General features: G+C 47.2%; 1 protein-coding gene across 50 annotated transcripts in view; it reads left to right on the forward strand.

The window, feature by feature from the left end:
• The window catches only part of SORBS1 (sorbin and SH3 domain containing 1), a 245001-nt gene extending 218138 nt beyond the window's left edge, over positions 1 to 26863 (forward strand). For 38 of the 50 annotated variants that reach the window (XM_067025019.1, XM_067024994.1, XM_067024997.1 and 35 more), the window contains 8 exons: positions 1335 to 1449; positions 1593 to 1718; positions 3440 to 3634; positions 5257 to 6033; positions 16912 to 16971; positions 17556 to 17746; positions 20709 to 20821; positions 23542 to 26863. In XM_067025019.1, the coding sequence (XP_066881120.1) occupies positions 1335 to 1449; positions 1593 to 1718; positions 3440 to 3634; positions 5257 to 6033; positions 16912 to 16971; positions 17556 to 17746; positions 20709 to 20821; positions 23542 to 23609 (1645 nt within the window). In that variant the 3' untranslated portion in view covers positions 23610 to 26863. The remainder of the gene's footprint in view (positions 1 to 1334; positions 1450 to 1592; positions 1719 to 3439; positions 3635 to 5256; positions 6034 to 16911; positions 16972 to 17555; positions 17747 to 20708; positions 20822 to 23541) is intronic. The other 12 variants (XM_067025024.1, XM_067025021.1, XM_067025023.1 and 9 more) reach the window with 3 other exon arrangements.
• Positions 26864 to 27632: the final 769 nt, after the last annotated feature.

Below are 27632 nucleotides of genomic sequence, written 5' to 3' on the forward strand. Positions count from 1 at the left end.
CTTTTTTTTTTTTTTGGCTGCATTGGGTCTTTGTTGCTGCGCGTGGGCTTTCTCTAGTTGTGGCGAGCGGGGGCTACTCTTCGTTGCGGTGTGCGGGCTTCTCCTTGCAGTGGCTTCTCTTGTTGTGGAGCACGGGCTCTAGGCATGCGGGCTTCAGTAGTTGTGGCACGAGGGCTCAGTAGTTGTGGCTTGCGGGTTCTAGAGCGCAGGCTCAGTAGTTACGACACACGGGCTTAGTTGCTCCACGGCATGTGGGATCTTCCTGGACCAGGGCTCGAACCCGTGTCCCCTGCATCGGCAGGCAGATTCTTAACCACTGCGCCACCAGGGAAGCCCCATTTTTTTTTTTTAAATGCAAGAAAATTTCAAGGTACGGTTTTTTGTGTTACTTCAAATTTATCTTTCTCTCTCCATTTTTAAAATGGAGTCCTGGTTAGCGGTTAACATATTATTGAGGCAAACAAAGGGATGTATATGGAAAAGTTGGAAAAGGGCATGAAGAACATTTGAAGGAAAATCCACTTTTCTTCCCAAGATCCCTTTTCCATGTTGAAAAGCAAGTGAATTAACATTTACTGAGTGTTAACTGTGTAACAGGCGCCATGCTAGGTGTTTTGTTTGTAGTTTGTTGCTGAATTCTCCAACAACTCTGAGTTAGCTCCTATTTTCAGATAAAGAAAGTATCTCAGAGAGATTAAGTATCTTGCCCAAGGTACCAGAGCTGGTTAATGGTATAACTGGGTTTTGAACCCAGATCTGCCTAATATCAGAGCATTTCTACGGCATGATAATGGATGGATGGATGAATGGGTAATGAAATGAGTGGTGGATGGATGGCTAAACGGATAGAGTGATAAAAGGATATCAGTATGTCACAGACAATTTGAGGGTAATTTAAATGTCATGGGTAATGAAGGCATGCATTTCTAGGGCATAGAAGAGGGTAGTGAAAGTATCTAGAAGGAAACACTTTTCATTAATGAACAGCAGCTAAGACTGCTGGGTGCGTCACTGTGTGTTGCATAAATATTGTGAGCATAAGACAGCATTGACAAAAAATACATTGGGGAAACCACAACAAACTAATAAGGTGTCTGAGCACTTTCAAGTGGTTGTCAGTTTAAAAGTTAACCTTCATCCCACAAGACTGGAAAAATGCCAAATATGCTGCAGTTTCCTGAATAGTGGGGCTCTCGCATCCACACATGGAGCCGCCTCTTCTGTAACTTGTCCCCTTTGACCTCACTCGAAGTCTCCTTTTGCTACAAGAAGGAGCATCTTAATCTTACACACATTGGGACACCTGGTAAGATGCTGCGACCCTCTGTCCACAGGGAGCTTCCTCTGCAGAAGGGAGACGTCGTGTACATTTATAAGCAGATCGATCAGAACTGGTATGAAGGAGAGCACCACGGCCGGGTGGGGATCTTCCCCCGCACCTACATCGAGGTACTCTGGCTCTTTCTCTATCTAAGGAAAAGCCTGGTCGTGCCCAAAGCACAATTCATTTAAGCTGTGTTTTGTTTCCTCCTTTCACTTCTCTGCTTTCTTCTCTTTTCCATTCTCCTTCGCCTCTTTTTTTCCTTTCTCAGCTTCTTCCTCCTGCTGAGAAGGCTCAGCCCAAAAAGCTGGCACCAGTGCAGGTTCTGGAATATGGCGAAGCTATCGCCAAGTTTAACTTTAATGGCGATACACAAGTAGAGATGTCCTTCAGAAAGGTAAGCTGCCCTCTCATCCCACGCCAGGGGGCCCCGCTGGGTGGCGCTGTCATCGTGGGGAATGGGGCACTGCAGCGGTGGCCATTGTGGTGAGGCTGTCGTGCCCCCAAGCTCCGTGCCCCACCAAGGATTACACAGAGGGCAGTTGGAGGACTTCTGCCATGAAGTCTTAAAGAAACAAGCCCTACATTGAGTTCACTAATGAAAGGTCCATGATTTCCGGAATCACAGAGCTACCTCTTTTATAAACCGTATTCAGTGTTTATCGAGCACCTAGTAACCTGAGAAGTGCTGTGTTTCTAACTAGGTGGTACAACATTAATGTGGAGAAAAGGAAGTCCAGGAGAAGTTTGAGAAACTTTGAAGCCAAGAGTCATAGGTTATCAGCTGTGTGGCCTTGGGGGAGTTAAATAATTGTTCAGAGCTGTGATTTTTCATATGTAAAATGAAGATAAATGGCCCTCTTCCAGAGCTGCTGTGAGAGGATTTAATGAAACAGCCTCGGTGAAGCCCCCAGTGTGACACGTGGCATCTAGTTGGGGCTCACTGAGCAGGATATGGTAGCGTTATCCTTGCCTTCAAGGCACTCATGCTTATTTTTTTTTATTTTTTTGGTATGCGGGCCTCTCACTGTCATGGCCTCTCCCGTTGTGGAGCACAGGCTCCGGACGCGCGGGCGCAGTGGCCATGGCTCATGGGCCCAGCCGCTCTGCGGCATGTGGGATCTTCCCGGACCGGGGCATGAACCCGCGTCCCCTGCATTGGCAGGCGGACTCTCAACCACTGCGCCACCAGGGAAGCCCAGTCATGCTTATTTTGAACACAGTTAAGCTGTGCAGAGACACTGTCCTTCCCACGAATTCAGACGCTCTCTTTACATGCCAAAAGTCTCTACTGGCTGAAGGTATTATTAAAGTTACTAATTTTACTGAGGATTGAGGGAAGTGAGCTTATGCCTTGGAAAAAAATGAGCCAGCTTATAGAAAAGAGAAACACTGGAAGCAACCTAATTGCCCTACATCAGGAGACCAAGAATTAAACCATTATATGTAGGTACAGTAGAACATCCTGCAGTGGGCCATTAAGCTGTGCACTGCCAGGAAAAATGTAGAATTATATTTCTTGATAAATAAGGAGGTTCCCTGTATGTTATGGAGTATAAAAAAGCAAGTTGGAAAAGGGAATAGAGTGCATATTCAGTTTTCATAAGAAAAAAGTATGTGCAAGTCTAATTCACATGGAATTATCTACACCAAAATATTAACAATGGTTACCCCCAAGTGATAATGTTATGGTAATGATGATTTTCTGCCTCATATTTATGTTTTAATTTTTCTGTAATAATACAGGAAAAAAATAAAATTACATAAAAAAAGAAAAAGAATCCCCAAAACCTTTACCTTAGAGAAGAAGATTGTATATCTGTCTATTTTGCATTAGATGAGTCAAAAATACTACTTTTGCCTGTTGGCTTGAGAGAATGAGTCTGACCTTCTCCTTTACCAAAATATGTAAAGACCAAGCTTAACAGCCTCCGGGTATCTCTACTGCTGTTAACATCTCCATCCCAGTGATAACAAATTCCATCCAGGTCTAGCAAAGAAGGTTTTTCTGAACAAAGAATGTAATAAATAATGCAGGAGAGCACAAGGTACAGGCAGGGGCCTCAGACGTGCCAAGGCCTGCTAGGACAAGGACCCTTGCCTCTCTGTGTCTCGCAGGGCGAGAGGATCACGCTGCTTCGACAGGTGGACGAGAACTGGTACGAAGGGAGGATCCCAGGGACATCCCGGCAAGGCATCTTCCCCATCACCTATGTGGACGTGATCAAACGGCCGTTGGTGAAGAACCCCGTGGATTACATCGACCTGCCTTTCTCCTCCTCCCCAAGTCGTAGTGCTACTGCAAGCCCTCAGGTACTTAAGCTTCTCGCCGCTGGTTTTCACACTCAGCACAACAAACCTCAGTGCTAATAGCACACAGCCCCTCTGGGGGTGGTCCTGCAACACTGTGATTAAGAACCATCTGCAGCAGTGCAGAGTATACACACCAGGGTTTGTTTTCATGTGTACAAATGGCATATTTCAAGAACTTGGTGGGAGAAATATTATCTTGGGGGAAAGCAAGTGCTTAAGGTGATTGCTCTGGGAATAAGATGATGAGGGGGAGAGAAATAAGTGCCATTATCCGTTGGTCCAAAACTCTGTTCTGGGAGCATCCCTTCCTGGGTGAAGCTGGTTGTCTGGATACCACCACCGTCCCATACATACCATGGCCAGTATGGTTCTCTTAGTCATCTTACTGGCCAAGATTGGCCTGCAGAAGACAAAGATTGAAAGAGAGAATTTCATGTGCTCATCCTCAGACACATAGACTGGATTCAGAGTATTCTTTGCAATCAAGAACCGGGCGGGAAAAGGGACTTACAGTGTCTCTGTCTATACTGGGCTGAAAAGAAGTAGATTTATAGGCATCGTAAGATCTTTGCTTCCCTGAACATTAACTGTGAACAAACTTGTTTTAAAATATAAGTGATTCCAAACCCATCCCCACTTTCCCAAAGCCAAGAAAAAAATCAGACCTTGGGTTCAGGAGAGACACAGTGGGGTGACTTCTTGTGAAACAGACGGACCATAAGTGGTAAGTTACAGGGAGTATGGCCAGAGAAATGAGAGCAGGACCTGGGGACACTTGGACGGTGCCTCTTTTCTCTCATCTTCTAATCATTTCCTCCTCTCCCACCTGCCATTGCTGACCCCCAGGAGATGGTTCTTGGCAGAAAGCATGAGACGGGCTGACCCAGGGCTTCCTGCACAGCGAGACCCAGACCCTATGATCTCTCGAGGAGAGGGTGTGAGCCAGGCGCAGGGCACCCTGCTTCGTCATAGCATGTGGAACTCAACTAGATTTTTTCGCTTGACTGTAGCCAAGCACAACTATAAAGCGAGATGACTACGCTACTCATACTCCTCTCTGGAAGGCTCTCTGCTGAGCCCCCCTAGAGAGAATAAAAGCCCAAGAAGGGTCAGAGCCATGGCAGGCCTTTTTAAACTTTTTTTATTGAAGCCTAGTTGACATACAGTATTATATGAGTGTCAGGTATACAGCACAGTGGTTCAACCAGGCCACCTTTTTCTCCTCATGGCTCTGGGTCAAGGCTGCATTGGCAGAGGCGGTGGGGTGGGGTGAGGTGGGGAGCTTCCAGCGTGTCCCTTTACGAGTCTGATTCTGCAGACCAGCTGGCACCATCTGTTCCTGCCCTGATGGGACCCTTTCTCCTATCTCCGTATCGCGTGCGTCTCCATCCTCCCCGCGCCTGCACCCACCGCGCATCCACACGCATGCACCCACATCCCAGTTTCTCTCCCAACCTAAGCAGGTGATTTCCTTTTTGGACACCGGAGTGTCCCGCTCTTCCTCTCCATTTCACTCCTCTCCATATATTCTTTGTGATTATTTTCCTCTTTTCTTCTCTGTGCTGACACTTGTGCCTTTTGCTTCTTTCTTTTGTTTTCCTCTCTCTCCTTTTCTTTTGAAGTTTCCCGGTCACAGCAAGCTCATCACGCCAGCCCCCTCTTCTCTGCCCCACGCCCGCCGAGCCCTGTCCCCTGAGATGCACGCTGTCACCTCTGAGTGGATCTCGCTGACCGTAGGAGTCCCGAGCAGGCGGCCTCTGGCCCTGACCCCACCCTTGCCTCCTCTGCCAGAGGCTTCTGTCTATAGCCCTGAACCGCTGGCCTTGTGGGTGAGGCCCAGCTCCTCCCTCACCCTCAGCCTCCCCCGTTCGGGCTGGTCGGCCCGGGCCACCCCACGCTCAGCGGTCTCCCCGCTGGCCCTGCCTCCCCCGCACAAAGCCTGCTCCCTGGCGCCCGGCGCCCAGACCTCCCTCCACGCCAGCGGAGATGGTGGTACCCACGTGCCACCTCCAGGGGTCCTCGAGGATAGCTTCTCCCAGCCGAGGCTTGGGCGTTCAGACAGGGTCATCTCGGAGCTTAGCGACGCCTTTAGCAGCCAGGGTGAGCGGCAGCCGTGGCGAGAAGGAAGTGGAGCACGTGCGAGGAAAGCAGACAGGGAGGAGGCAGGTGAGAGATGCCCGGGTGGACCCGCCATCTCTAAGAAGAGCTGCCTGAGACCGTCAGACGTGGTCAGGTGTCTGAGCACCGAACAGAGACCCACAGAGCTCCACACCCCAGAGGAGAGCCGGCCCCGCGAGCCCCGGGGTAGCCCTTTCCCGGGAAGGGAGGCTGAGCCCTCAGAGCTGCAGAGAGGTGGCGAGCCGGCCGAGAGGAAGGCCGCTCGGACTGCAGCGCGCGAGGTAGGCCTGCAGCATGCCGTGTGCCCGGGTGTCTTGGCCGGCAGGGTGGGCTCACCCCTGGCCGCGTGGACGCCCGTGAGAGCTGTTTGCTTTCCTGGGAACAAAAATATGACCCAGGAGGGAACGGAGGGGTCTTCCATTAAGGTGTCAGGGCTGGGACAGCGGAGGCAAGGGACAGTCTGTATTCTGGCCTCTCAAGGTGATTCGGAAGCGACCCCCACGTCGGGTACCTCCTGGGCTGGTGCAAAAGCCCACGAGAAGGAAGGCCTTCCTCCCGGCCCAGTCGTGCCCGGGAGATGATCCTCGGTCGGCCCCGACACAGCTGAGAACACCAGGCTTTGGTGTGGCTCCGTGTGGTTTGGTTTTGTGTGCGACACGCTTCGTTTCCGTAACCCACGGTGCTCTGCCTGCCAGCGCTCGGCCCCGTCAGGTCTTCGTCGTGTCTCGTGTTTGTGTGGGAGCTGACTTGTTCCCTGAAGAGCAAGTGCGTTTGGGTTCTGGGGGGGAGTGGCCCAGTGCTGGGCTCCTTGAATGGCAGGCCAGGGTTTTAGGTGACTGTCCCATTTTCTCTCCGGGTCAGCTGTCAGGATTTGGGGGTTTGGACCAGGGCGGCCCGAGGATGTTTTGAGGGCTGAAAATTTGGGGGCGGGGAGAGATGAACTTGGCAGTCAGATCACGGTTCTAATTTTGGCTATGTTGTTTACTAGCCCAGAAGTCAAAGATTTTGGTAGCTTCTCTAAAGCAGCCAGGTTTGAAGGCCTGCTCACCTCTACTGTCCAGTGACTTGGGAGTGAGTTACTTCCCCTCTCTGAGCTTCAGTTTCCTCGTCCGTAAAATGGAGGTTGACACCTACCTCACAGTCTGGTTGAGAGGATTCCACGAAGTGATGCATGTAAAGTGCTAAGCACAGGGGCTGGGAACGGAACATGTCAGCACTTCACAAGTGGAAGCTATCCGCTTTTGGGTGATGGAGAGCTGCTTCTGGAACTGAGAACATTCTAGAATGTTTTTCGAACCGGATAGCATTCTTGAAGATGTCTCCAAATCATTTATTATCTACTGTGCACAATGCCCATGATAGACTCTGCTTGATCCTCAGACCTGCAATCCCAGTTTCCCTTTAAAGTGTCATTTACTCATGCAACAAATAATTGATTCAAGGCCTGTAGACACCAGCCTCTGGGCAGGATACGGGGGTTATCTCATCCCTGCCCTCGAGGAGCCTTATGTTTCAGTGAGACTGGGGGACACGGCAGTAGAGGTGTGATCGGAGGCTGCAGGAGCCCAGCGGCCTAAAGCACAGGTGAGGCCAGACCTGCAGCCCCAGCCTGTGGCGGGGACTGCGGGCATCATCGCTGCGGGGGAGGACAGTGTGGGATAATGGTAAATAATCAGGCTTAGCCTCCTCACTGGTTTTCTCCTATGCAAAGTAGGAGTGGAACTTGTCCCTCCCTCGCAGGGCAGTGTAAGGATTAAATGAGGTGGGTGTGGTGCCTGGCATGTGGGAAGGCTCCCTAAAGTGAATAATAGTGTGGGCCCGAGGAAAGAGAATACCCGGGGAGGGTTTTACCTGGCCCGGGAGCAGGTGCTCCTGGAAGGGGTGTTCTGTGAGGAAAGAAGGGTGTGTCCAGTCAAGGAAAGAATAGTTCGCTGGGGGAGAGGGGGTGAAGTGGCTGGTTGGAAAGAAGTGAATGTCTCAGCACAGGAACAATTCTGTAAATGTTCTAAGTCAGCGCATGGGGCCTGGAGGCCTCGTTATGGTCAGCAGTGAGTCACCGCGGCCTGACGCCAGGACCCAGTGTGCACAGGAAGTGCGCATGGCGCTCGGGTGAGATTAGGGGTACGCGCTTCCTGCTTCCTAACAAGGAGAGGAGGGGGCTGACAACACAGAAAGCCAGGCTTGTTGCAAACTGATTTTCCTTTCTTGGTGGGCTTCCAGACCCCCAAGTGCACCACTTCCTGTCCCCTCCCTTCCTCCTGCTCTCCCAGCACAAGCCCCTTCGCCACGGCACCGGTCTCGCGCCCTGTGGAGAGCTGGGGGTTGTGTGAAAAGGGCTCCTGCCCACACACTCCCTCCCAAGTCCCTTCGACTTCCCCTCCTGGCACAGGGGGCAGGATGGCAACCGGGGAAATGAGGTCCTGCATAAGAAGCTTTCTGCCTCCTGAGGGCCTCTTTGGATAACAGAGCTAAAGATGGGAAGGGCTTGAATGACAGGTATTCTCTGGTGATCCAGTCACAAGATGTGATCTCAGGCTGTGTCACTTATTTGAATAAATGCATTTCAGGCCAGTTTGTGTTATCAGGAAAATTGCCAGCCACTCATGTCCTTGCTGTGCGGTGCTAAACCAGTAGTTCAATTTTGTTATCACTGTTGGGAAGCTAGGTTGAGTATCTGACCCGTAAGTCAAGGGAATTTAACCTGAGAGCATGAAAAGACATTGGGAAATGTTATGACCATTGCCTCTTCCAATCAGGCACCTAGGATGTTCCAGGCACTGTGCTAAGTGCTGCAAGAGGCACAGAGGTCGTCAGGCGCTCCCCTTTGCTCTCCGGAAGGTCTCTCCTCCTTCGTGGCTTAGGAAGGCCCCGTGTGATCTGGCCCCACAGCAAGCCAGCCTCACCTTCCAAAGCCTCCCCTGCTTTGTACGTCTGGGAAATTCCCACCTGTTCCCTCACTTTTCCACTTAGATGTTACTCCTTCCAGGAAGCCTTTCCTGACAATTTTTCCCTCCCCCTGCCAAGACTAGATTACGTGCTGGACTTTGTGCTTTCACAGCCCCCTGCACCTGACCTAAGGGGGCATTTATCAGCTCTATTGTATTTGTCCCTTTGTTTGTCTGTCACCATTAGAGCATTAGGGACCTTCGAGAACCCCTGTGGTATGGAAGGCACTCAATGAATATTTTTTGAGTGAAAGAAAGAACACAATATGACTGACCCCAACTAAAGGAGTGTATGAGCTCCACTGGGAGAATAAGACATTCACAGTTATAACGCAGACAGGGAAGGAGGGTCACAAACAGTTCGCTCTGAGAGTTCAAGATGGGAAGAAATAATAAGCAGCAGGAAGAGGAAGATGGAAAGACTGAGAGAAAAGCGGCTTTTGATCTGGGGCTTAAAGAACTGGGAGTTTTATGATAGGTGAACAGCAGGAGGGCGGCATTCGAGGCAAAGCAAAGAGCCCAGCCAAGCCCCAGGGGTAGGCACTGTGAAAGGAGGGAGGGGAGTTGTGGGTTCCTGGTCTCACTGACGCTTCGGCAGGTGGCTAGAAGGGGCTGGGAGCGGAGCTGGGAGGGCCGATGGGTGCCTCGTGTGGATACTGATCAGCACCTTCTCACAATGTGTCTGGTCATCTTCCTCAAGTCCTGTGACCCTTGCTAATTGCTCATGAGTCACCTGTCCAGCCCATCCCACTGGCCTCCTCTCTGCAGCTGCGCGAGCACTTCATCGTGAAAGGGTTTGACTTTTCACTCCTTTGTAGACTCCCAAACTGATGTGACATTGGGTTGCTTGCTCGTGTTTTTAGGTGGCTGTTCTCTGAACAGCGGAAAGGGGTGGATGAGAGGTAGGGAGCATTTAGGGGAAGCCAGGAGCGTTGGGAAGAGTGCTGCCCTGAAGGCCAGGATTCCTGGGCTTTAGCTCCCGCTGTGCAATGAGCCTGCTGTGTGTCTTCGGGTGAATCACTTCCTTTCTCTGGCAGCTTCCTCATCCATAAACAAAAGATTCAGACAAAGATAACTTCCTGTTAGCTCTGATACTCTATGACTAGCTAAAAATCCTGTGAATTTCGGTTACAAGGAGAGAAAAGAACAAATACAAAATTTTAAGGAGGGGGTTTATGATAGACCTGTGGACTTTCACAACAGAACAATAAAAGCTTTCCCTTTTGTTTTTTGAGGGACAACTTAACCAATTGGACAAATACATACGCACAAACACATTCAAAATGCCCAAGAGTTCAGAATTATCAACTAAGTTCTTGGATCTTGTTGCGTGTAAATTTTGGCCAAGAAGGTTTAGGACAGGGCTTCCCTGGTGGCGCAGTGGTTGAGAATCCGCCTGCCGATGCAGGAGACACGGGTTCGTGCCCTGGTCCGGGAAGATCCCACATGCCGCGGAGCAGCTGGGCCCGTGAGCCATGGCCGCTGAGCCTGTGCGTCCGGAGCCTGTGCTCCTCAACAGGAGAGGCCACAACAGTGAGAGGCCCGCATACCGCAAAAAAAAAAAAAAAAAAAAAGAAGGTTTAGGACAATTGGTCAAGAAAGTGAAGGGGAATATCATGTTGGAAATCTCCACCATTAGCATCAAATATTTTCTGAGCTTTCCCCAAGATAGAAGCACTGTTTGCAGAATGGCATCCAGACTTGGTTGTTAAGAGGTCCTACAATTGACTGAGAGATCCTCACAGAATTTCTGAATATAAAAGAATCTTTAAATATCATCTACTCCAGTGACTCATAATTTTTTCTGGATCACAGACCTTTGAGAATCTGAGGTTAGCTGAGGACTCTAGGCCAGTTGTTTGGGAAAGAGGGTGGTGGCACACACACAACTTTGCATAAAGTTTTAGGAGATTCACACCTGAATCATTCTGAGAGCTCCCTTGGAGTCCACAGACACCACCACCACCCCGCCCAGGTTACGAACCCCCAGTCTATTCTACTTTTGCAATGACAACGCTGAGGCCTGAGAAAAGTAACAAAACCTATGTGACGTCAGTTTGGGTCCTAAAGAGGAGAAAGCCAATCAAACGGTAAAATCTGAGGGCATCACGTTTAAATAAAAGTATTCAGGAAAGCTCTGTGTCTTCAAAGCATCTGAGAAGCACAAGAACAAACTACAGCCTTAGAGAAAGGAGAGAGAGGGAAAGACAACAGGAAGATGTGCTTCGGTGAACTCAGAGGGAACATCCCTTACCGCGTGGAAACTAGGTTAGTTCCCAGAGAGGTAAGAACAAAGGCATAGGCCCTCTTTGAGCATGGAAGTCAGAAGTAGAAGGGAAAGCATGTGATGCAACTTACAAGAACAAAAAAGAAAATTAAAAATGTTAAAATACCCACCTAATAAGGGGAAACATTTTCCTTTGACTCACTCAGAAGGGAAATCTCTAAATATATACAGAGGGTGTTCAACAATGTACAGGATGGAGAGACATTGGCTGCAGTTCTTGGAAAAATGATCAGCAGGTATGCACTCAACACCTAAGGTGCAGGGAACTAAGACCTGCAGTTGCAGTGTCCACCCCTACAAAGGTGTTAGGAGAAATGGAGGATCGCAGTAGAAGCCCTCATGCCAGCTGCAGAGTACGGGGCGACTTAAGGTGGTCTCTTGATGGGCACCTCCCTCACAGCTATTCTGACGTCTCCCCCTCAGGCAGAGCACAGCCCGGCAGATCAGGGTGTGTTGGGAGGGCAGGGAACTTGGGAGTCAGAGAGAATGGGATTCAAATCCTGGCGCTTCAATTTCCCAACTCTGACATGTTGGGTCTTAGTTTTGTAAGATGAAGTCAATATTGATTGCCTTATTGAGTTATTATGAGGATTAAATGAGGTTTCCCGGAGATGAAGGCACCTAGCACTGAGCAAGTAGCTGGGACTCGATAAATACTTGCTGACAGGGAAAAGAAACAAAAGTCGTTTATTTTATCCTTCTCACTCCATTCCACCTAAGAGAGGAAGGTGGGGTTGGGGGAGAGAAGAAAGTAGAAGGTGGAAGAATTATTTTACTTCGGTAAAATCCAGAATTTGGAACATTTAGAATTTGCACTCTGTAAATCATTGCTTCTCGTTATTCTCTCTTACCTCTCGAGTACGAAGGCATCCTCTTGGAAAGCTTTTGCTTCCTTCATACTTGGAGACATATTTGCCATCACTCGACTGATTGTTTTGGGAAAGAAACATACCCCACCACAGACTATGAGAAGGCTGGGCGTGTAAGTTTAGCGCTGTCATCAGATTCCCATTGCAACAGCCCCCATGCATTGTCTGTGGACTGATCTGCAAGGAGATTGAGTCTAGGTGGTAAGCAGTTGAACTAATTGGTGGTAATTAGTTTTATATGTAAGCTGGGATCTTTTTCTTAATAAATGCAGGAGGAAAACTCAGTGGAGTCAGACCATTCTGCAGGACCTGCGGAGGTTTCCTAGAGCTGAAAGCCAGGAGCCTAAATCTTTCAGGTCTTCTAACTCCTCTGGCAGAGTTTACCTGTGGTGTTCCAGGAGCTGCACCTCTCCCTCCTCCATCCGGGCAGCTCCTCGCCTCCCACAGTGCCAGAAGTGAGCTCTCCCGTCCACCCGGAGGCGACAGTCAAAGCTGCCCTCCACCTCCACCCCATCTCCACTGGGCAGCGAGTGGAGTGCTGGCCCCCTTAAGCCAGGTCAGCCTTGCCCAGCCCTGGTTCTCAATTCATAGGATGAGCACAGTCTAATTACTACATTAGAACTTTAGAGCCAAAAAAAGATGTTTATGTAAATCACGCCCAAGCCTCTTATTTTCCTAAGAACTTGAAATCCAAAGAAGTTAAACATTTTGCTCAAAAATCAAATTACTGTGAGACCCTGTCCTGGAACCCAGTTTCGTCCCTCCCAGTCCAGTGTCCCTTGGGAGGCCAGTATGGGTCACCAGAGAGGTGAGGTCTGAGGAGAGGAGATTTGGGGTGTGTGATGACCAGAGGTACGCCATCTCTGAGAGATGCACGCAGGTTAGGAGAGCAGAGACTAGTGCCACTTCTAGAGGGGCTCGGGGCCACGTGCAGGTGGAGTTCTCTGCCCTGTCCACATCTCCAGGACTTCCTGATGGCCTCTAGCCTGTGGACGTTTTATTTTGGGCTTCTAGGCTTTGGCACACGCCCAGAGCTGGAAGAGAATGCTTAGTAACTCATAGGAGCACCAGGTGTTTTTTGTGGATCCAGAGGGATTAACAGCCCCAGGGATGCAGGGTCAGATTTCCGAGGGACCGCTGAGAACTGAAGGTAGAAAGGCAGCAGGGCCACAGAGCAAGGACACGTGAAGGGCTGCTTACTCGGAAGGATGAAACGAAAGCTCCAGGCCAACAGGGCCACTTGTGTTTCTGTGTGCAAATATGGAAGAAAAGCTGTTGCTGGATCAGCAACTATCACCTGCTTACTGTTGATCCGGGAGGGCAGTGCAGTGGGGCGGGGCTGGGGGTGCTGGTGGCTGTTTTTCTAAACATGTGAAAAACTGGAATGTACTTCCAAGAGTCTGAAATGTACTTAGCATGAGATAATAGTCCCTTTATCCCCAGCCCTGGCGGAGGTCCTGGTTAGAACTTTGTCCACTTTTAGGCTTAAAGAAGGGTGTACACTAAGACCCGGGAGGGTTTAGCAGCATCACGGGCCAGCAGAAATATAACGTGAGTCACGCATGTAATTTAAAATTTTCTGATGGTAAAATGGAGTAAGTGAAATTAATTTTAGTAGTATATTTGATTTAACCAAACATATCTAAAATAGTATCATTTTAATATATAATCAGGATAACTGTTGAGCTATTTTACATTTTATACTAAGTTTGGGAAATAATTTTGTAAAAAATAATTTCGTAAAAAGTGTAAATAATTTGACACTTATGGCACAGTTCATACTGGCCCCATCTCAAGTGTTGGGTAGATACATGTGGCTACGGCTACCATATTGGATAGCATAAGTTCAGAGGAAGAGATATATAAAGCTGTATATGGTTAGAAAGTGGGACCAGGGAAAGAAAAAACATGCACCCAGAGGGAAAAAATGTCTGAAGACAAACAGCCTTCAAAGTGAAGGGCGAGTCCCTGTAATGGATATCAGTGATTTCCATCTCCACCGAAGGTCCACATGCTGTACCCACCTCCACTCCACCCACCCCACCCCACCCCCCCAAAAAAAACTGGTTTACATTTCCGCTCTATGAGATGTTTGGCTTAAATCTAAGGAATGCATTTCAAAGAGGGAGAAACTGAATCTGACCTAACAGGATAAATATTTTTCTTGCCTTCTTCATTTATTCCACAGACGTTAAGTAAGCAACCGGGTGACCTCTCAGGGATGAGCTGAGTTTGTACTAGATGTTAAGTTTGTCTAGATGCGAAGGCTGCAGTGATGATCATCCTCTGGTTTGCATATGACCTGAGTCCAAGGAGGGTATTAGCTGGGTCAGGATCCCTTTTCAGAACTGTGGATCCTTGAGTTAATGATTGGATGATATCCATTACTGCACACTGGATCTTTTACACAAAGAAAAAGTAGTCAAGAAAAGTTACAGTGCCTGTTTTCAGAAGAGGCAGAAGCTGGGTGTTGCTATCATCCTTACCCAGTTATCCCATCACGAGCCAAGAGGGAGGTGGTGTACGGCGACTAGAACCTGAGAGGTTCAGTACGCAGTGGCTTTGCCACCTTGTGAAAATCTTCAGAATTCTATGAGCCTTAAAATTTCCTTACCTGCCTCCACAAGTCAAAGGGTGAGTATAAAAGTCACGTGAGCTAAGGGACTATATGTGCTTTGAAAGCGACTTTAAAAAAAAAAAAAGATGCTTTACAAAAGAGAGGGACAGTGGGACCTCCCTGGTGGTCCAGTGGTTAAGATGCGGAGCTCCCAATGCAGGGGGCACGGGTTTGATCCCTGGTCAGGGAACTAGGATACTGCATGCCGCACGGCTCAAGCCAACAACAACAACAAAAAGGATAGTAAAATATCAGGTGGTTTTTAATGTAGCTGATTCACCAAACCTCTTTTAAATTTAAGTGTGAAATATTTGCTAGATGATTTATTCCAGTCACTCCTTTAGGATTAAAGTTGATTTGAGAAATGCTGTGGGGCTTCGCTAAGCTGGAGGTCATGTCAATAACTTGTCTGCATCCTCTCTTTGTACCGCACTTGACCTGAGGTTGTTAGGCTACCAGCTGGAGTTTGGAAATATTTTGTCTCTTTATGGGAACTTTTGTTTTCATGAGGTGAGCCAGACCCACCAGTCTTGGCGCACTGTAGCTAAAGAAGCTGTGTCGGATAACTGAGGTGCTCTTCAGCCTTGCTCCCCGGAGTTGGCCTGTGGACCCGCAGCACGGGCACCACCAAATAGAAAGGAACAGTCTTAGGCTGCATCCCAGATGTGTCAGATGAGGATCTGCATTTTAACAGGATCCCGGGTGAATCTGACATACATTAGAGTTTGAGCAGCAGTGCTCTACAATATCCCATCCAGCTGCTGGGACTGACACCTCACTTCCTGTCGAGGCGATCCCTTCTATTGGACAGCTCTCACGTTTAGAAAGTTTTACGTTCTATCAAGTCAAGATCTGCCTGTAGGTATCACCCACTCGGTGCTGCCACATGGAAGCCCATAGCGTAGATGCTTGGGAGTGTCATCATTTTCCTTTGCTATGCAGAGGCTGGATGGGCAGTGTGTGGCTGGCAAAGGCCCGTGGGTCCTGAGACGTCTTCTAAAGAGCAGAACCCTTGCGGTTCTGTCTCTTCTTCCCGAGTCCAAGGGCACTGGTTTTGAGAGATTGCAGTTTGGAGAACTTGGAAAGGTTTTCCAAAAGGACGAGAGTATAGAAGTGATGGCTGGGATAAAAGCTGGTCCTGCAGGGCGTGCTAATGGATGAGAAGGGATGGTGTGGTGGGGCGGCATTACCTCTCGCTAGCTGTGTGACATTAGGGGATGCACTAAACCCCTCTGAGCGTCCGCTTCCTGGGCTTTAAAAGAAAACGGGATGATAAACCCTGTCCTGCCTGCCTCCGGGGTTTCTGTGGGACTCATTGAAAATAATGTCAGTGAGCACACTTAGTAATGTGGGAAATGGTCCAAGGATGAAAGAGAAGGTCCAGCAGGGCAGTAGGGGAATCCAGGAGGCAGGTCTACCACTAACTTGCTGGGTGACCTCAGGGGAGGCCCTCACCCTCTCTGGGCCTTCCTGTGAAACAAGTGGGTCACACACTAAAGATCTGAGTGCTCTTCTAGAAGGCCCTGGAGTTGCTGTGACTCACTGTTATTGCACGTTACCTGGAGGGTTTCTCCAAGGATGGCTCTTCAAATATTCATTTAGGGAGACTTCTTAGAGCTTGGATTTGAATCCTCCCAGACATTCTTCCAGTGAAGGCCTGGCCTGTGCTATAGGATCCTTACTTAAAAGACAGGTCTGCTTGGCCATGATTACACCTTATTTCCATGTCAGCATGTGGGGCCTAGGCTGGTGAGTGAAGAGTGATGGTTTCATTTCTACCACTGTGTCAGGACACACCGTCCTGTTTCTGGAAGCAAGCTCTACCCCATGAGATGTCAGAACTCATTGATCGCATACTTAGCTGGAGTGTATCATGTGCAGGTTTTTCCTGGGGAACAGTCTCACTTGATACGTCACATATCACCTAGGAGTTTTTCAAAAGTGTTGCTCTTTTTATATGCACGGGAAAATGGCATACATACCTGATACTTTTATGAGCCTGCTCTGCCAGAGGAGGTTCCCAGTCAAAATAAGTGGAACAGGCTTTTGGTACAGCAGCCCTTCCATAGATGCTTGCCAGCTGAGAGCAAGGGGACCGACGTGCGTGGTTACAGAGGGACATAACTGTTCCTTAAGGTAGCCCTTCTGTGTCCCTTTCCTGCCGATCTGGGGTCCCCGTGTTGCTCATTGTCACCTCACTGCAGCCATGTTCCCAACTGCTCATTTCATTGCCTGTATCCTTGCTTCTAACTCTGTACATTGCATTTTCTCCTCTGCACCCACCGTGTTGTCTTGGAAACTCGGTGGCCATAGGCCACGAGTATCCGGTGTCATTGAATGTGATGGTGTGGTATGTGTATTTGCTCACACTTTTATTTTGAATCCTTTCCAATGTGACATCTGCTAAAATGTCTCCCTTATAATTTGCTTGGTGATCACAGCCTTCTCATCATTCATTGAGAGCAGGACCTGATCTCACAGAATCTGAAAAGAGCTATGTGGTAAGATGCCTGTTGAATAAGACTGTAGCTTTTCTAAAGAGAATTCTTACTGATTTGTAGAGTCTAGACTGGAGTAATGCCTGGTTAACTCACAGAGCCATTATTTACAAGAATTATATGGCTGTTGTAGTAGAGAGAGATGTTAGGACACCCTCTCCCCTCAAAAAAAAAAAGCAGAGGAATTTAGAGACAATATTTCTACTCTGCCTACATGTGGGATTAAATTAATATATTAGTGCATGATTGGGGATACATATTTGCATTTCTATCCTGAAATTATTCCATTTGTAACAGTTACTGACTAATTACAGGCTTTTATGCTGCTGCCTTTTTTTAAAAAAAATATTCATACTAAATCCCAAATTCTTCTGTATCTTACCTGTTTTTTCCATGCTTACACCTGGATCCCTCCTGCACTCCACTACTGGAATATCTATTTTTTTTAACCTGGATCTTCAACTCTGTTGTTTTCCTGGACTTATGTGCTTCATCTGGAATGTTACATCTCTTCCTCTCTTTCTTTTTTTTTTGTCCCCATGTTGACTGTTTTATGGGGGTTTCTGGATATCTCGGGGCCACCACAGGAAGCAGTTTGCAATGAGATCATAAACATTGCCGAAAAATCTGTTCATTACTGCAGCACTGTTTCTCATCCCCTTGACTTTCACCACAAGGTATCCCCTTCTGACAATAAATCATCTCTAATCATTTCTCAGCAACCTCAAGCCCAGCAGCGAAGAGTCACCCCAGACAGGAGTCAAACCTCCCAGGATTTGTAAGTACACTTTGGCGAACCTCAGTTCTCGAGTTCTCAGTAGACCGTTGGGCTTAGGAAGTGGATCACTGACTGACTGTGGGGGCAGCCATTTGGGGGAATGAACCAGTCACTCCCAGCTTCTCTGAGGGTTTCTAGTTAAGGCTGTTTCCCATCAGCCAACGTGAAAACAGGTGGCAGGTAAATAAAGGAGGTCACGGACTCTTGGGGGAGAGAGGTAAAGAATTAACTGTCATATAGGGCAACTGGGAGCTGCGCTGACTGGTCTCCCTCGTGCTGTGATAGTGTAGAGGAAGGAGTGTTAATTCTGACCGGAGAGGAATGAATAGGGTTGATCCGTTCATTTAAAAAAAAAAAAAAAAAAAGTATTGGATATCTATGTTCTAAGCACAAAGGAGTAAACTCCATTCACAGAGGAAGGGGGTTCTGGAATAAACATTGAAAGACAAATCAGATTTGAGAGCTAGAGCAGGGAGGTAAAAGGTCTTCTCAGCTGAGAAAACCAAAGTGTGTAAAGGCCCGGAGTAGGTAGTGTGTTTGGAGAACATCGAAAAACTCCCTGTGGCCACGGTGTGCAGTTCATGGAAGGAATGGAGACAGAGCTCAAGGAGCAGGTTAGGACCAGACTGTAGAATACAGAATGCAACTGAAGTACATTTGGATTTTAGTCTGCATTCACTCAGGAGCCACTGAAGGTTTTTAAAATCAGGACCATATCCTGGGAGTTCCCTCGTGGTCCAGTGGTTAGGACTCGGCACTTTCACTGCTGTGGCCCCTGGCTTCAATCCCTGGTCGGGAAACTAAGATCCTGCAAGCCACGCAGTGTGGCCAGGAAAAAAAAAAGAGGAACACATTAATTGGATTTCGTTTTAGGTAGATACATCAGTGGAGGGTGATACAGAGTATCACCCAGTAGATCCAGAGTGGAGGGTGGATTTCAGAGGCGAAGGACAAAGACAGTGGTTTGGAGATATGAGTACAACAAAAAAAAGTGGTAAGGGCCTGAGCTAGGAAAGAGTGGACCTCTGGTGCATGGAAGAATATAAGATTATATAAGAATATAAGATTCCCCGAGGAGATAGGGATAAAGGGAGAAGAGAACTGAGGATAGAGCCTTGGGGAACCAACTTTGAAGGCGTCAGAGTAGTAGCCAGCAAAGGAGACAGGAGGACCGGCAGGAGACACAGGCGAGGGTCTAGGGGCACTCACTTGTGTGCAACAGAGCAAGCAGTGTGTGGTCAGTGGTGGCCCTGCTTCAGAGAGGCCGAGGAGGACAGGAAGTGAGAAATGTCCTCCAGGTGGCAACTGGCACCATCGTTGGTGACCTCTGCAATGACAGTGCTGGTGCAGGCAGATCCCGTGTTACAGAGGGCGGATGAGTCGGTGTGATGTTGAGTGGGAGGAGTGGGGACAGGGAGGCTATAGATTCAGGGAGTAGCAGAGACAGGGGAGTTGTTTTTAGGATGCAGAGGCTTCAAGCACATTTGTAGTTGAGAAGAAGTTAACAGAATCGCAAGATGTAAGAGAGAAGATGAAAGTCGAGGAAATAGCCCAGGGAAGGGAGTTTAGCCTGGCCAGGAGCAGGGACCCTTCCTTACACATGGAAGTAGGGGCAGGAGGGGAGGAAAATTAAAGCTCTTCTCAGAGGCGGGGGAAGGACTCTATGGAACCGTGTCCCAACAGCATGAAGCCCCTCCAAAATTAGAGCCAGTTGGGGACCCAGGCAGCAAGGTTGCAGGACTGTTTCCAGCCGGTCTCCGCTGTCTGGGGTGAGACAGCGAGGCAGATAACAGGAGTAATCTCTCAGAGCTGAGGCTGGCAAAGCAGCCACGGCGGCAGTAAAGGGGCTAAGGCATCGTAACGAGTCCAGGTTGGGTAAGAGACAGCAGGCAAATACAGAAACATCAAAATGTATTCATTTACCAACTGGAAATCCATCTGCAACTCTTAATTCCTCATTAGAGACCTTCCTTCTGGTGGACAGATCCATCTACCCGAGTTTCACTACATTTGAATAAATATGTAAAATTAAATTGCCCCTTTGGTTTTAGCAGAGAGCAGAACCTCTTGTTTCTAGAAACTGCCTCCAATTACTTGTTTCCAGTTTCTCTTGCCCACATGCTGGAATTCACTGACATCCACTGAAAAAGGTAGATGATTGGCTGGTTTGCAAAGTTTAACCTGCTACTGTTGTGTTTCAAAGTAGCAAGTAAACAACCGTGAACTGGTTCCTAGTAGGTGCTTCTTAAATATCAAAAGACTAAATGAAAACAAGCGTTTATTTGTTGCCAAACCAGGTATCAGATTTCACAAGTAGTCCAGCTTTTTCCAGAGCCTGTTGTCAGAACAAATTGCCTTAGGCCAGCTAACAAGCAATAAAAATCTTAACCCCAAACATCACTGGGCTAGAAATGCTTTCAAGAGTTTCAGAAAAATGGCATCCACGTTTAAAAGCAATTCATGAAATGTGTGTTGGCACCTAAAGAAACTCAAGGTAGTTTTGCTAAACAGTGAGGCAATTGAAATGTACTTTTAAAAATTATATATATACATGACAATTGCCTCATGCTCTCCAATGTATGTGACCAGAATATAATGTCTGTCTCTGGACCTAAGTAACTTCTGATTATCCTTGATAATCTACATGTATCACCCTATGTTAAGGACTCAATTAACTTTAAAGGGGGAGCATCTAGACAAAAAAGCTTGGCGGTGGTAACCAAATGAAACTGAATAAAAAGACTGATCCTGACTTGCTTCTCAGAAGTTCCCTATCCCTGTGAATCTTAATTTGCTTATCACATGGATCTCCCCAAATTATTAGAGAAATAGCCAATAAAATACTTTTATCCCCACTGATGAGTAGGAAACACTACCCAAATGTTGATTTAGCTGAAATGGGTTTTTAAAACTCATTATTTAACTCCATCAGTGTTTGAGTCAATATTTCTTTCTCTCACAGATTTAGCTACCAAGCATTGTATAGCTATATACCACAGAATGATGATGAATTGGAACTCCGAGACGGAGATATTGTTGATGTCATGGAAAAATGTGACGATGGATGGTTTGTTGGTAAGTGACATCGTACTTTTCTTACCAGTTGTGTATTGAAGGAAGAACTAGGCTTGACGAGTCATGAAAAGAGCACTATTCTCTACACAGAGAGAAGGGCCTTCTCAGTTCCTATACCACCATTAGGAGATGAGCCACCCAGTTTATGTTTGCTCTCAGGGCAGTGTGGATGATACTAACATTGAACCTGACAACCAAATATGCCAGCATCTACTGCATGGAAGGGCAGTTGCCAGCTTCATCCATTGAGTTCTGTTTGTTTTGGGTTTTTTTTTGTCTGTGCCATGCACCTTGCAGGATCTTAGTTCCCTGACCAGGGATGGAACCAAGGCCCCAACAGTGAAAGCGCTGAGTTCTAACCACTGGACCGCCAGGGAATTCCCTCTGTATTTCTGTCGTGCATCTGTCTGTCCTACATTCGGAAATTTTAATTTTTAAAACGCCTGTGGAACACCACAGCCTAGATTTCTGCCATGAAGCTCAAGCATATGTGTAGACGTTCCAAAGACCTCATTTACTCCAGGCTTCTAATAACTTTCCTCAAAGCAACCTGCTTAATTAAAGGAGTCACTTTCCTAGGATGGGGGAGAGAAAGATCAGAATTTGAGTTTCGGTAACAAAACAGATGCTTGATATACTTTCTTACTGAAGTTCTCTCAACAAACAGCCTGTAAGACAAGAATTATCCTCTTTCCACAGATTCAACAAGTGAGGCCCAAAGACGTTAAGTGACTAGCCCCAGGGTCACCACCCAGGGTAGCAAATGGTAGGACCAGTATATGAACTTGGGCTTATCTCTCCCTGAGCCTCTGTTCTTTCTGCTCAGGCACAAATATAATGTTGGGAACCACTGACAGTCTTTGTGTCAGTTTACCCCTCAAACAACTGGCTTTACCTTTATCTTCTTTCCAAAGACCAACCCTTTCCTATCACCCTAGAAAAGCTTCGCTAAATCGAAATAACGTCAGGACTGGGGCCGTGAGAACAAGGCCTCAGCACAAATGGGAAGCCAGAAAGATGTGCCTTGGCCTCACCAGCCTCCTAGAAAGCTACCCCATCCTCCTCCCAGGGCCTGCAGAAGCGTGTGGTCCTCACCACGTTGAGGTTCTGTTCAGAAGGAAACCAGGTCTGAAAGTCAGCAACATTCTAGTGCAGTGCAAGTCCAACAGAAACATAATGCAAGGAACTCCCTGGAAGTCCGGTGGTTAGGACCCTGTGCTTTCACTGCTGAGGGCCCGGGTTCCATCCCTGGTCAGGAACTAAGATCCCACAAGCCTCACGGCACAGCCAAAAAAAAAAAAAAAAAACCCATAATACAAGCTATGCATGGAATTTAAAATTTTCTGAAAGCCACACTGAAAAAAGTACAAAGAAACCAGTGAAATTAATTTTAATATATTAAGCCCAGTGCATTTAAAATATTACCATTTGAACATGTCATCAGTATGCAAAATTGCTAGGGAGATATTTTACATTCTTCTTTTTGTACATAAGAATAAATTTTTGAAATCCAGTATGTGTTTTACAGTCACGGCATTGCTGGTTCAGACCAGCCATGTTTCAAGGGCTCAGGAGCCCCACCTGGCAGTCCTATTAGAGTGCAGGCTACTAGGGATTTGTTAAACTCTTCCAGGAGTATTTACATTTTTATGAGAACTTGGGATGGTGTGAGGGGCATCCACCGGCAGCTAGATAAAGGAAATATTTTAGATTCCTCAAACACTTAGAAAAGTGGCCTCGTGTTCAGACTATGAAGAAAATAACCCAGGAGAGCTCGCTTTTCTCATCCATCAGGAAAGGTGCTCACCACCCATATGAGCACATCTCTGGGCTTTACACCATCTCAGTTCTCTGCAGCCTCCTTGACCACGCCCCTGGGGCTTCAGCTAGCTGTTTTAGGTGGCCTTAGCTTTGACACATTCTTCTAGCCTAGAAGTTTTACTTTGGGCAACAACTCCAACCCACTGGTAGTGGCTGCTTGAAGTGTGTTCAGCAGGATTCTGAAGCCCTATCCAAGCCAGTCGGGGAAGGGAGGCAATGATCAAATTGTGATGTCTGCTAATGAGAGGGTAATAATGACACAACGTCTGCCTGCCACCCCACCCTTATCTCCCAGCTTCAGAGAGAGAATACCAAGGGAAGGAACTGTTGCTAGATTAGGGATCCAGCGATGCTGGATGTGGAGCAGCCCAAGAGGGGCTTGTCCCCTGGTAGCTCAATGTTCCTGGCTCGGAGGGAACCCTGACAAGGTTGTTAGTGAAGACAGGGAGTCAATCTGGGGCCTCGGCACAGGCTCAGGAGGGAGATTTCCTTTTGCCCTGCAGTCATATTCAGTGGACTTTAGAAATCCTACAGTTTAGAAATTCTAAGTCCCCAGTACCTTGTTGTGTTGGATAACTGTGTTCGTTCTTCCATAAAGGAGAAGTACTGGAAAGAGCAATGGGCTGGGAGTCAAAGACCTGGGTTCAAAGTCTGTCTCTCTGAGCTTGGTTTTCCTCACGTGAAAAGAATGCGAGTGTTAGAAATGCCGCCTTGCTTATCACCCAGCATTATTTTGCAGCCTAAATGAGATAAGACAGGGGAAAGTGATTTGGAAACCATATGCCCTTCTACAAGCTACAGGATTGTTATCAAGGACTCTCTCTGAACTCAAATGGGTGAGTCTTCTCATTGTGTGTATATGTTTTTGGTGTTTTTTTTTTTTTTTTTTTTTTTTATAGGTACTTCAAGGAGGACAAGGCAGTTTGGTACTTTCCCAGGCAACTATGTAAAGCCTTTGTATCTATAAGAAGACTGAAAACCACAGAGATGTTTTTCATTGGAGGATGAAGCATAATTCATGAGTTTGTCTCTTTAAACATTGAGTCAGTAGGAAAACTAATGCAGTGGATAAAGAAAGAAGAAAAAGAGAGGACAGAGAAGCGTTGCATTTAAAACCTGAGCCTGTCTAAGCTTACTGAGTGTATCAGACAGGGCTGAACCACGCAGAAAAGGAATGAGGCAAGTTGGTATTTACTTAGCTGCTTTTGGGAGCCACTCCAGCCCTGCCCTCTTTCCGCCGCCGCCCCCCCCCCCCACCCCCGGCTTGAGTAATCTGACCTGCAGCGTGGTCCAGGAGCAGTTAGGCCAGAAATGCTTCTTACTGCTTCAGGCTTGACCGGCTTTGGCTCAAAAGGGTCGTCTAGCCTTCAGGAGCCCTCAGAGCACCAGGCAGATCCCCAGCCATCCTCCAAGGCTCCCCAAGTCGCCCCAGAGCCCGCCGGTCCCCTAGTGCTGTGAGAGGCCAGTCAGGGCTGCCAAGGCTATCCCTAAACCGTGGTGGAGAACCCCAAACTACCCAAGGCCAAGTCCCTCACTGGAGGTAGGTGGGGAAATGGAGGTCAAAGTAGGTGCCCGGCGTATACACCTGCATGCAGCTTTGCCATTGAAGCCCCCGGTGTTCGGCCAGGAAAGCACACAAGGTTTGCCCCTGGAGCAGGGTGGCCAGGCAGAGAGTTACATTTGTAGTTCCAGGTGATTAAGTCAAGAAGCCCTGTAGCTTTTGAGGTCCCTTGCAGTGGCTCCTTCCCCATATCACTGGCTGTTATGAACGGCCACCTTCAGGGCAGCACAGTTTCACTTAGCAGAATGCCATTGCTACTCTTTCTTTTCTGGAGTGTTTTAGGCCAGGACAGTTTGGGGTTGACAGGCCTGTTCTCACAGAGAACCAAGGATGGTGTTCAGTGACTCGTGTAACGTACACCCGTGTACACTGGATGCCAGGGGCCACTGATGCGCAAGGCACGTTCCAAGCCTTAGAAGAGGTTCGCCGTGTCTCCATTTTCATTCCCCATAGGAGTCCAAGGACTACCTGAAATGTAGGAACCCAAGGTTATGGATCCTGACTCACCCTGTGAGGCTTCTCCTTAGAGCACAAGGTGCAGATGCAGTGGCCCAAAGAGTGAGGCTGTGACTCCGGCCACTCCCAGGAGGCCGGGTCTTTTGTTGGGGGCAGAGGTGCCTGGGGTGTTCAGTCACAACTTTATCCAATTCAAGGATGCTTATTGGCCACTCTGTTAGACACCTTGGAGAGAGAAAGATAGAAATGACTCATTCCCTGCCTGCTGGGAACTCAGAGGTGGTTGGAGAGACAGACACACAAAAATACTAAATCGAGAGAGACTGTGATAAGTGCTAAGAAGGGTGTGAGAGAGGAAGAGATGAATTTTCCCTGAAGGGACCCTAGAAAGCATTGTCATATTTCTGTCTCCATTAGCTCACCTTGAACAAATAGGATGCTGGAAGAACCTTTGTCTTAAGGGTGGTTTATGGCTGGAAATACTTGGAACTGTTTCCAGGGTCTTCAAACGCTCATCCTGCCCACATACCACATCCAAGGTCACAAATAGGAGTAGCAGTTCCAGGTTGATAGGGTGTGTACAGGAACCCTGACTCTTTGCATATAGCTCAGAATTGGCCTAGGACCCACGTCCCAGAGTCTTTATAAGCACGCAGAGTTTGTCTTCAGTGCCTCAGCTTCTCTCTCCACTACGCATCTTAGGACCCCCACCAGAGAGCCACAGTACCCTCACTCCCTGTCCTTCAAAGCGTGCTCTCAGGAAAGCAACTGCCACTGACTCCTTCACAGTAAAGTATAAATGACTGATAAAAGGTGTTATTTCTTCCCAGAAGCACTGGTTTTTAACTAGAACAGAGCGGAGCCTTAATCCCAAGGGGGAAAGGCTGTAGAACTAATGGTGGGAGTGGGGCTGGGGCTGTAGGTGAGGGTGGATGAGCTTCCTGGGTAGAAAGGGACTTCTTGATATTCCTTAAGAAAGACTCAGTGCTTTGGAAGGTCCACCTCACCATCCAAGGGCACTCTGTTTCTGTCTCTCCTCCCCCATCCGAATATAGTTCACGTGCATATCCACATGCATCTCCGAATATAGTTCACGTGCATATCCACATGCATCTCACACAGCAGCATCAATCACCCAGTTTGGAATATATATTGGCTAATGTGTTTCCTGGTCTTTCTTAGATGCAAACCATTCATAACACGATCTTATCTGTTTTTTGAGGGGTGCTTATTGATTAGGTAAGTTTGAACACCTCTTTAAATACAGCTAGAAAATAAACCAATTTGTAAAGCCACATTTGCATATGATGCCAGCCTCACAACTTTGTATATCTCCAGAATCCCAGGTATGCCTCACCAATTTGCATCAAACTTCAGCTTCCTACATATGACACAACAAGGAACAAAGGGTTCCAATTGCCCCTTTGTCTTCAGACATTTAGTAATACAAAATACCTATTTTTATGCTGAGATATTTATACAGGTTTATTAATCGCAAGTGCAACTAATTGGCGGCATGCCCTGCAACACATTTTGATAGATCAGCCATGCTTCTGGGTAAAGGCCAGCCCCACACTAAACTTTTGCAGTCTTTCTGGGATCAGTAAGAGAAAAAAAAAAAAATCACATGCTTAAGAAGTGGGACTGTAAATATGTATATTTAACTTTGTATAGTCCATGTATCTACTTTGTATAGAAAAATAATTTTAAAAATTTGAACCGAAGGGGGAGTAAAATAAGGAAGTCATGAAGTTTTTTGCATATTTAAATGAAGGAATTCCAAAATAACTTACCTGCAGATTTTTAGCACAAAAATAGCCCTTGTAAAGTGTTATAATTTTAAATAATCATTCTTTCTGGGAGAGAAGGTAATTGTTATCTCAATTATAGTGGTTTTTCTTATTTTGTTTTTGATTTTTTTTTTTTTTGCAGTCCTATTTATCTGCAGTAGCATTAAGGCCTATTGCTAGGATAGGTTACTACAAAAAATATTATATTCTGAAAGAAAAACAACTGACATTATATATAACCAATTAAAGTATTGCCATTTAAATTACACACCAAGAGCATGTACTATGCAGACACAGATTTTTCTGTTCATCTATTTTTCTTTATGCAGTGGCTCGATCTGACAAATAGATGTTGAATTACTACATTGGCTGTACATGTTATTTAATAAACTTTATTCAGAATTGCGTGGCATACGTTTGTTCTTACCATTCATTGTTTCTTTCCTTCCAAGTTTCTCAAATGAGACTTCTATTCACCTCTTCAACGGTGCACACTCTCCTTTTCCATTCTTACTTACATCTGGTTTCCCCCTCACTCCTCGAGGACACCACTTACTCCATTCTCAATAGTCTAACTCCATGACACTCTGAATTGATGTTTGACCATTTCACCATTCTTTCTAAAATGTATTTGTTCTGATTACAAGAATAATGCACGTCTTTAAAAGTAAAAGGGACCATTATAAAATATGTATAATGGGTCTCGATTTACTCCCCAAGACATGGGTACAGAAAATGAGACAGCACTATAGTTTTTCTAAACAAGTTAAATCTGGCTACGAGTCTAATCTTGCTGCAGTGGGTGAAAATGCAGTCCTTGTGTTCACTCCCAAACCAAGTGTGTCAAGGCTGTGGCACTAGGCATCCAGCCTCCCCTGGCATCTCCATTTGGGGTGGGGCCTGCTACAGCAGCATGGGTCGGTCCCATAGTAGGAAACCTCAAAACTCCCACCCTGCCTCTTCTGATGCTGTCCTTCACCCTTCAACTCAAAGCACCCATTTGCACTGCTACCCCTTTGGGGTGACTCGGTGGAATCTCCTTTGCTTAAGCCTTCAACAGTCCTGGGAGAAGGGTCATCTGCCAGGGGTCCGACAGCCTTGATACCAGGCCCTGAGTCACAAGCACTACTTCTGCCTTCCATCCCGTCCAACAAATCCATCAGCTCTACCTTCAAAATACCTT

The sequence above is a fragment of the Kogia breviceps genome, chromosome 2 (genome assembly GCF_026419965.1).
Source record: "Kogia breviceps isolate mKogBre1 chromosome 2, mKogBre1 haplotype 1, whole genome shotgun sequence".
Classification (NCBI taxonomy): Eukaryota; Metazoa; Chordata; class Mammalia; order Artiodactyla; family Physeteridae; genus Kogia; species Kogia breviceps.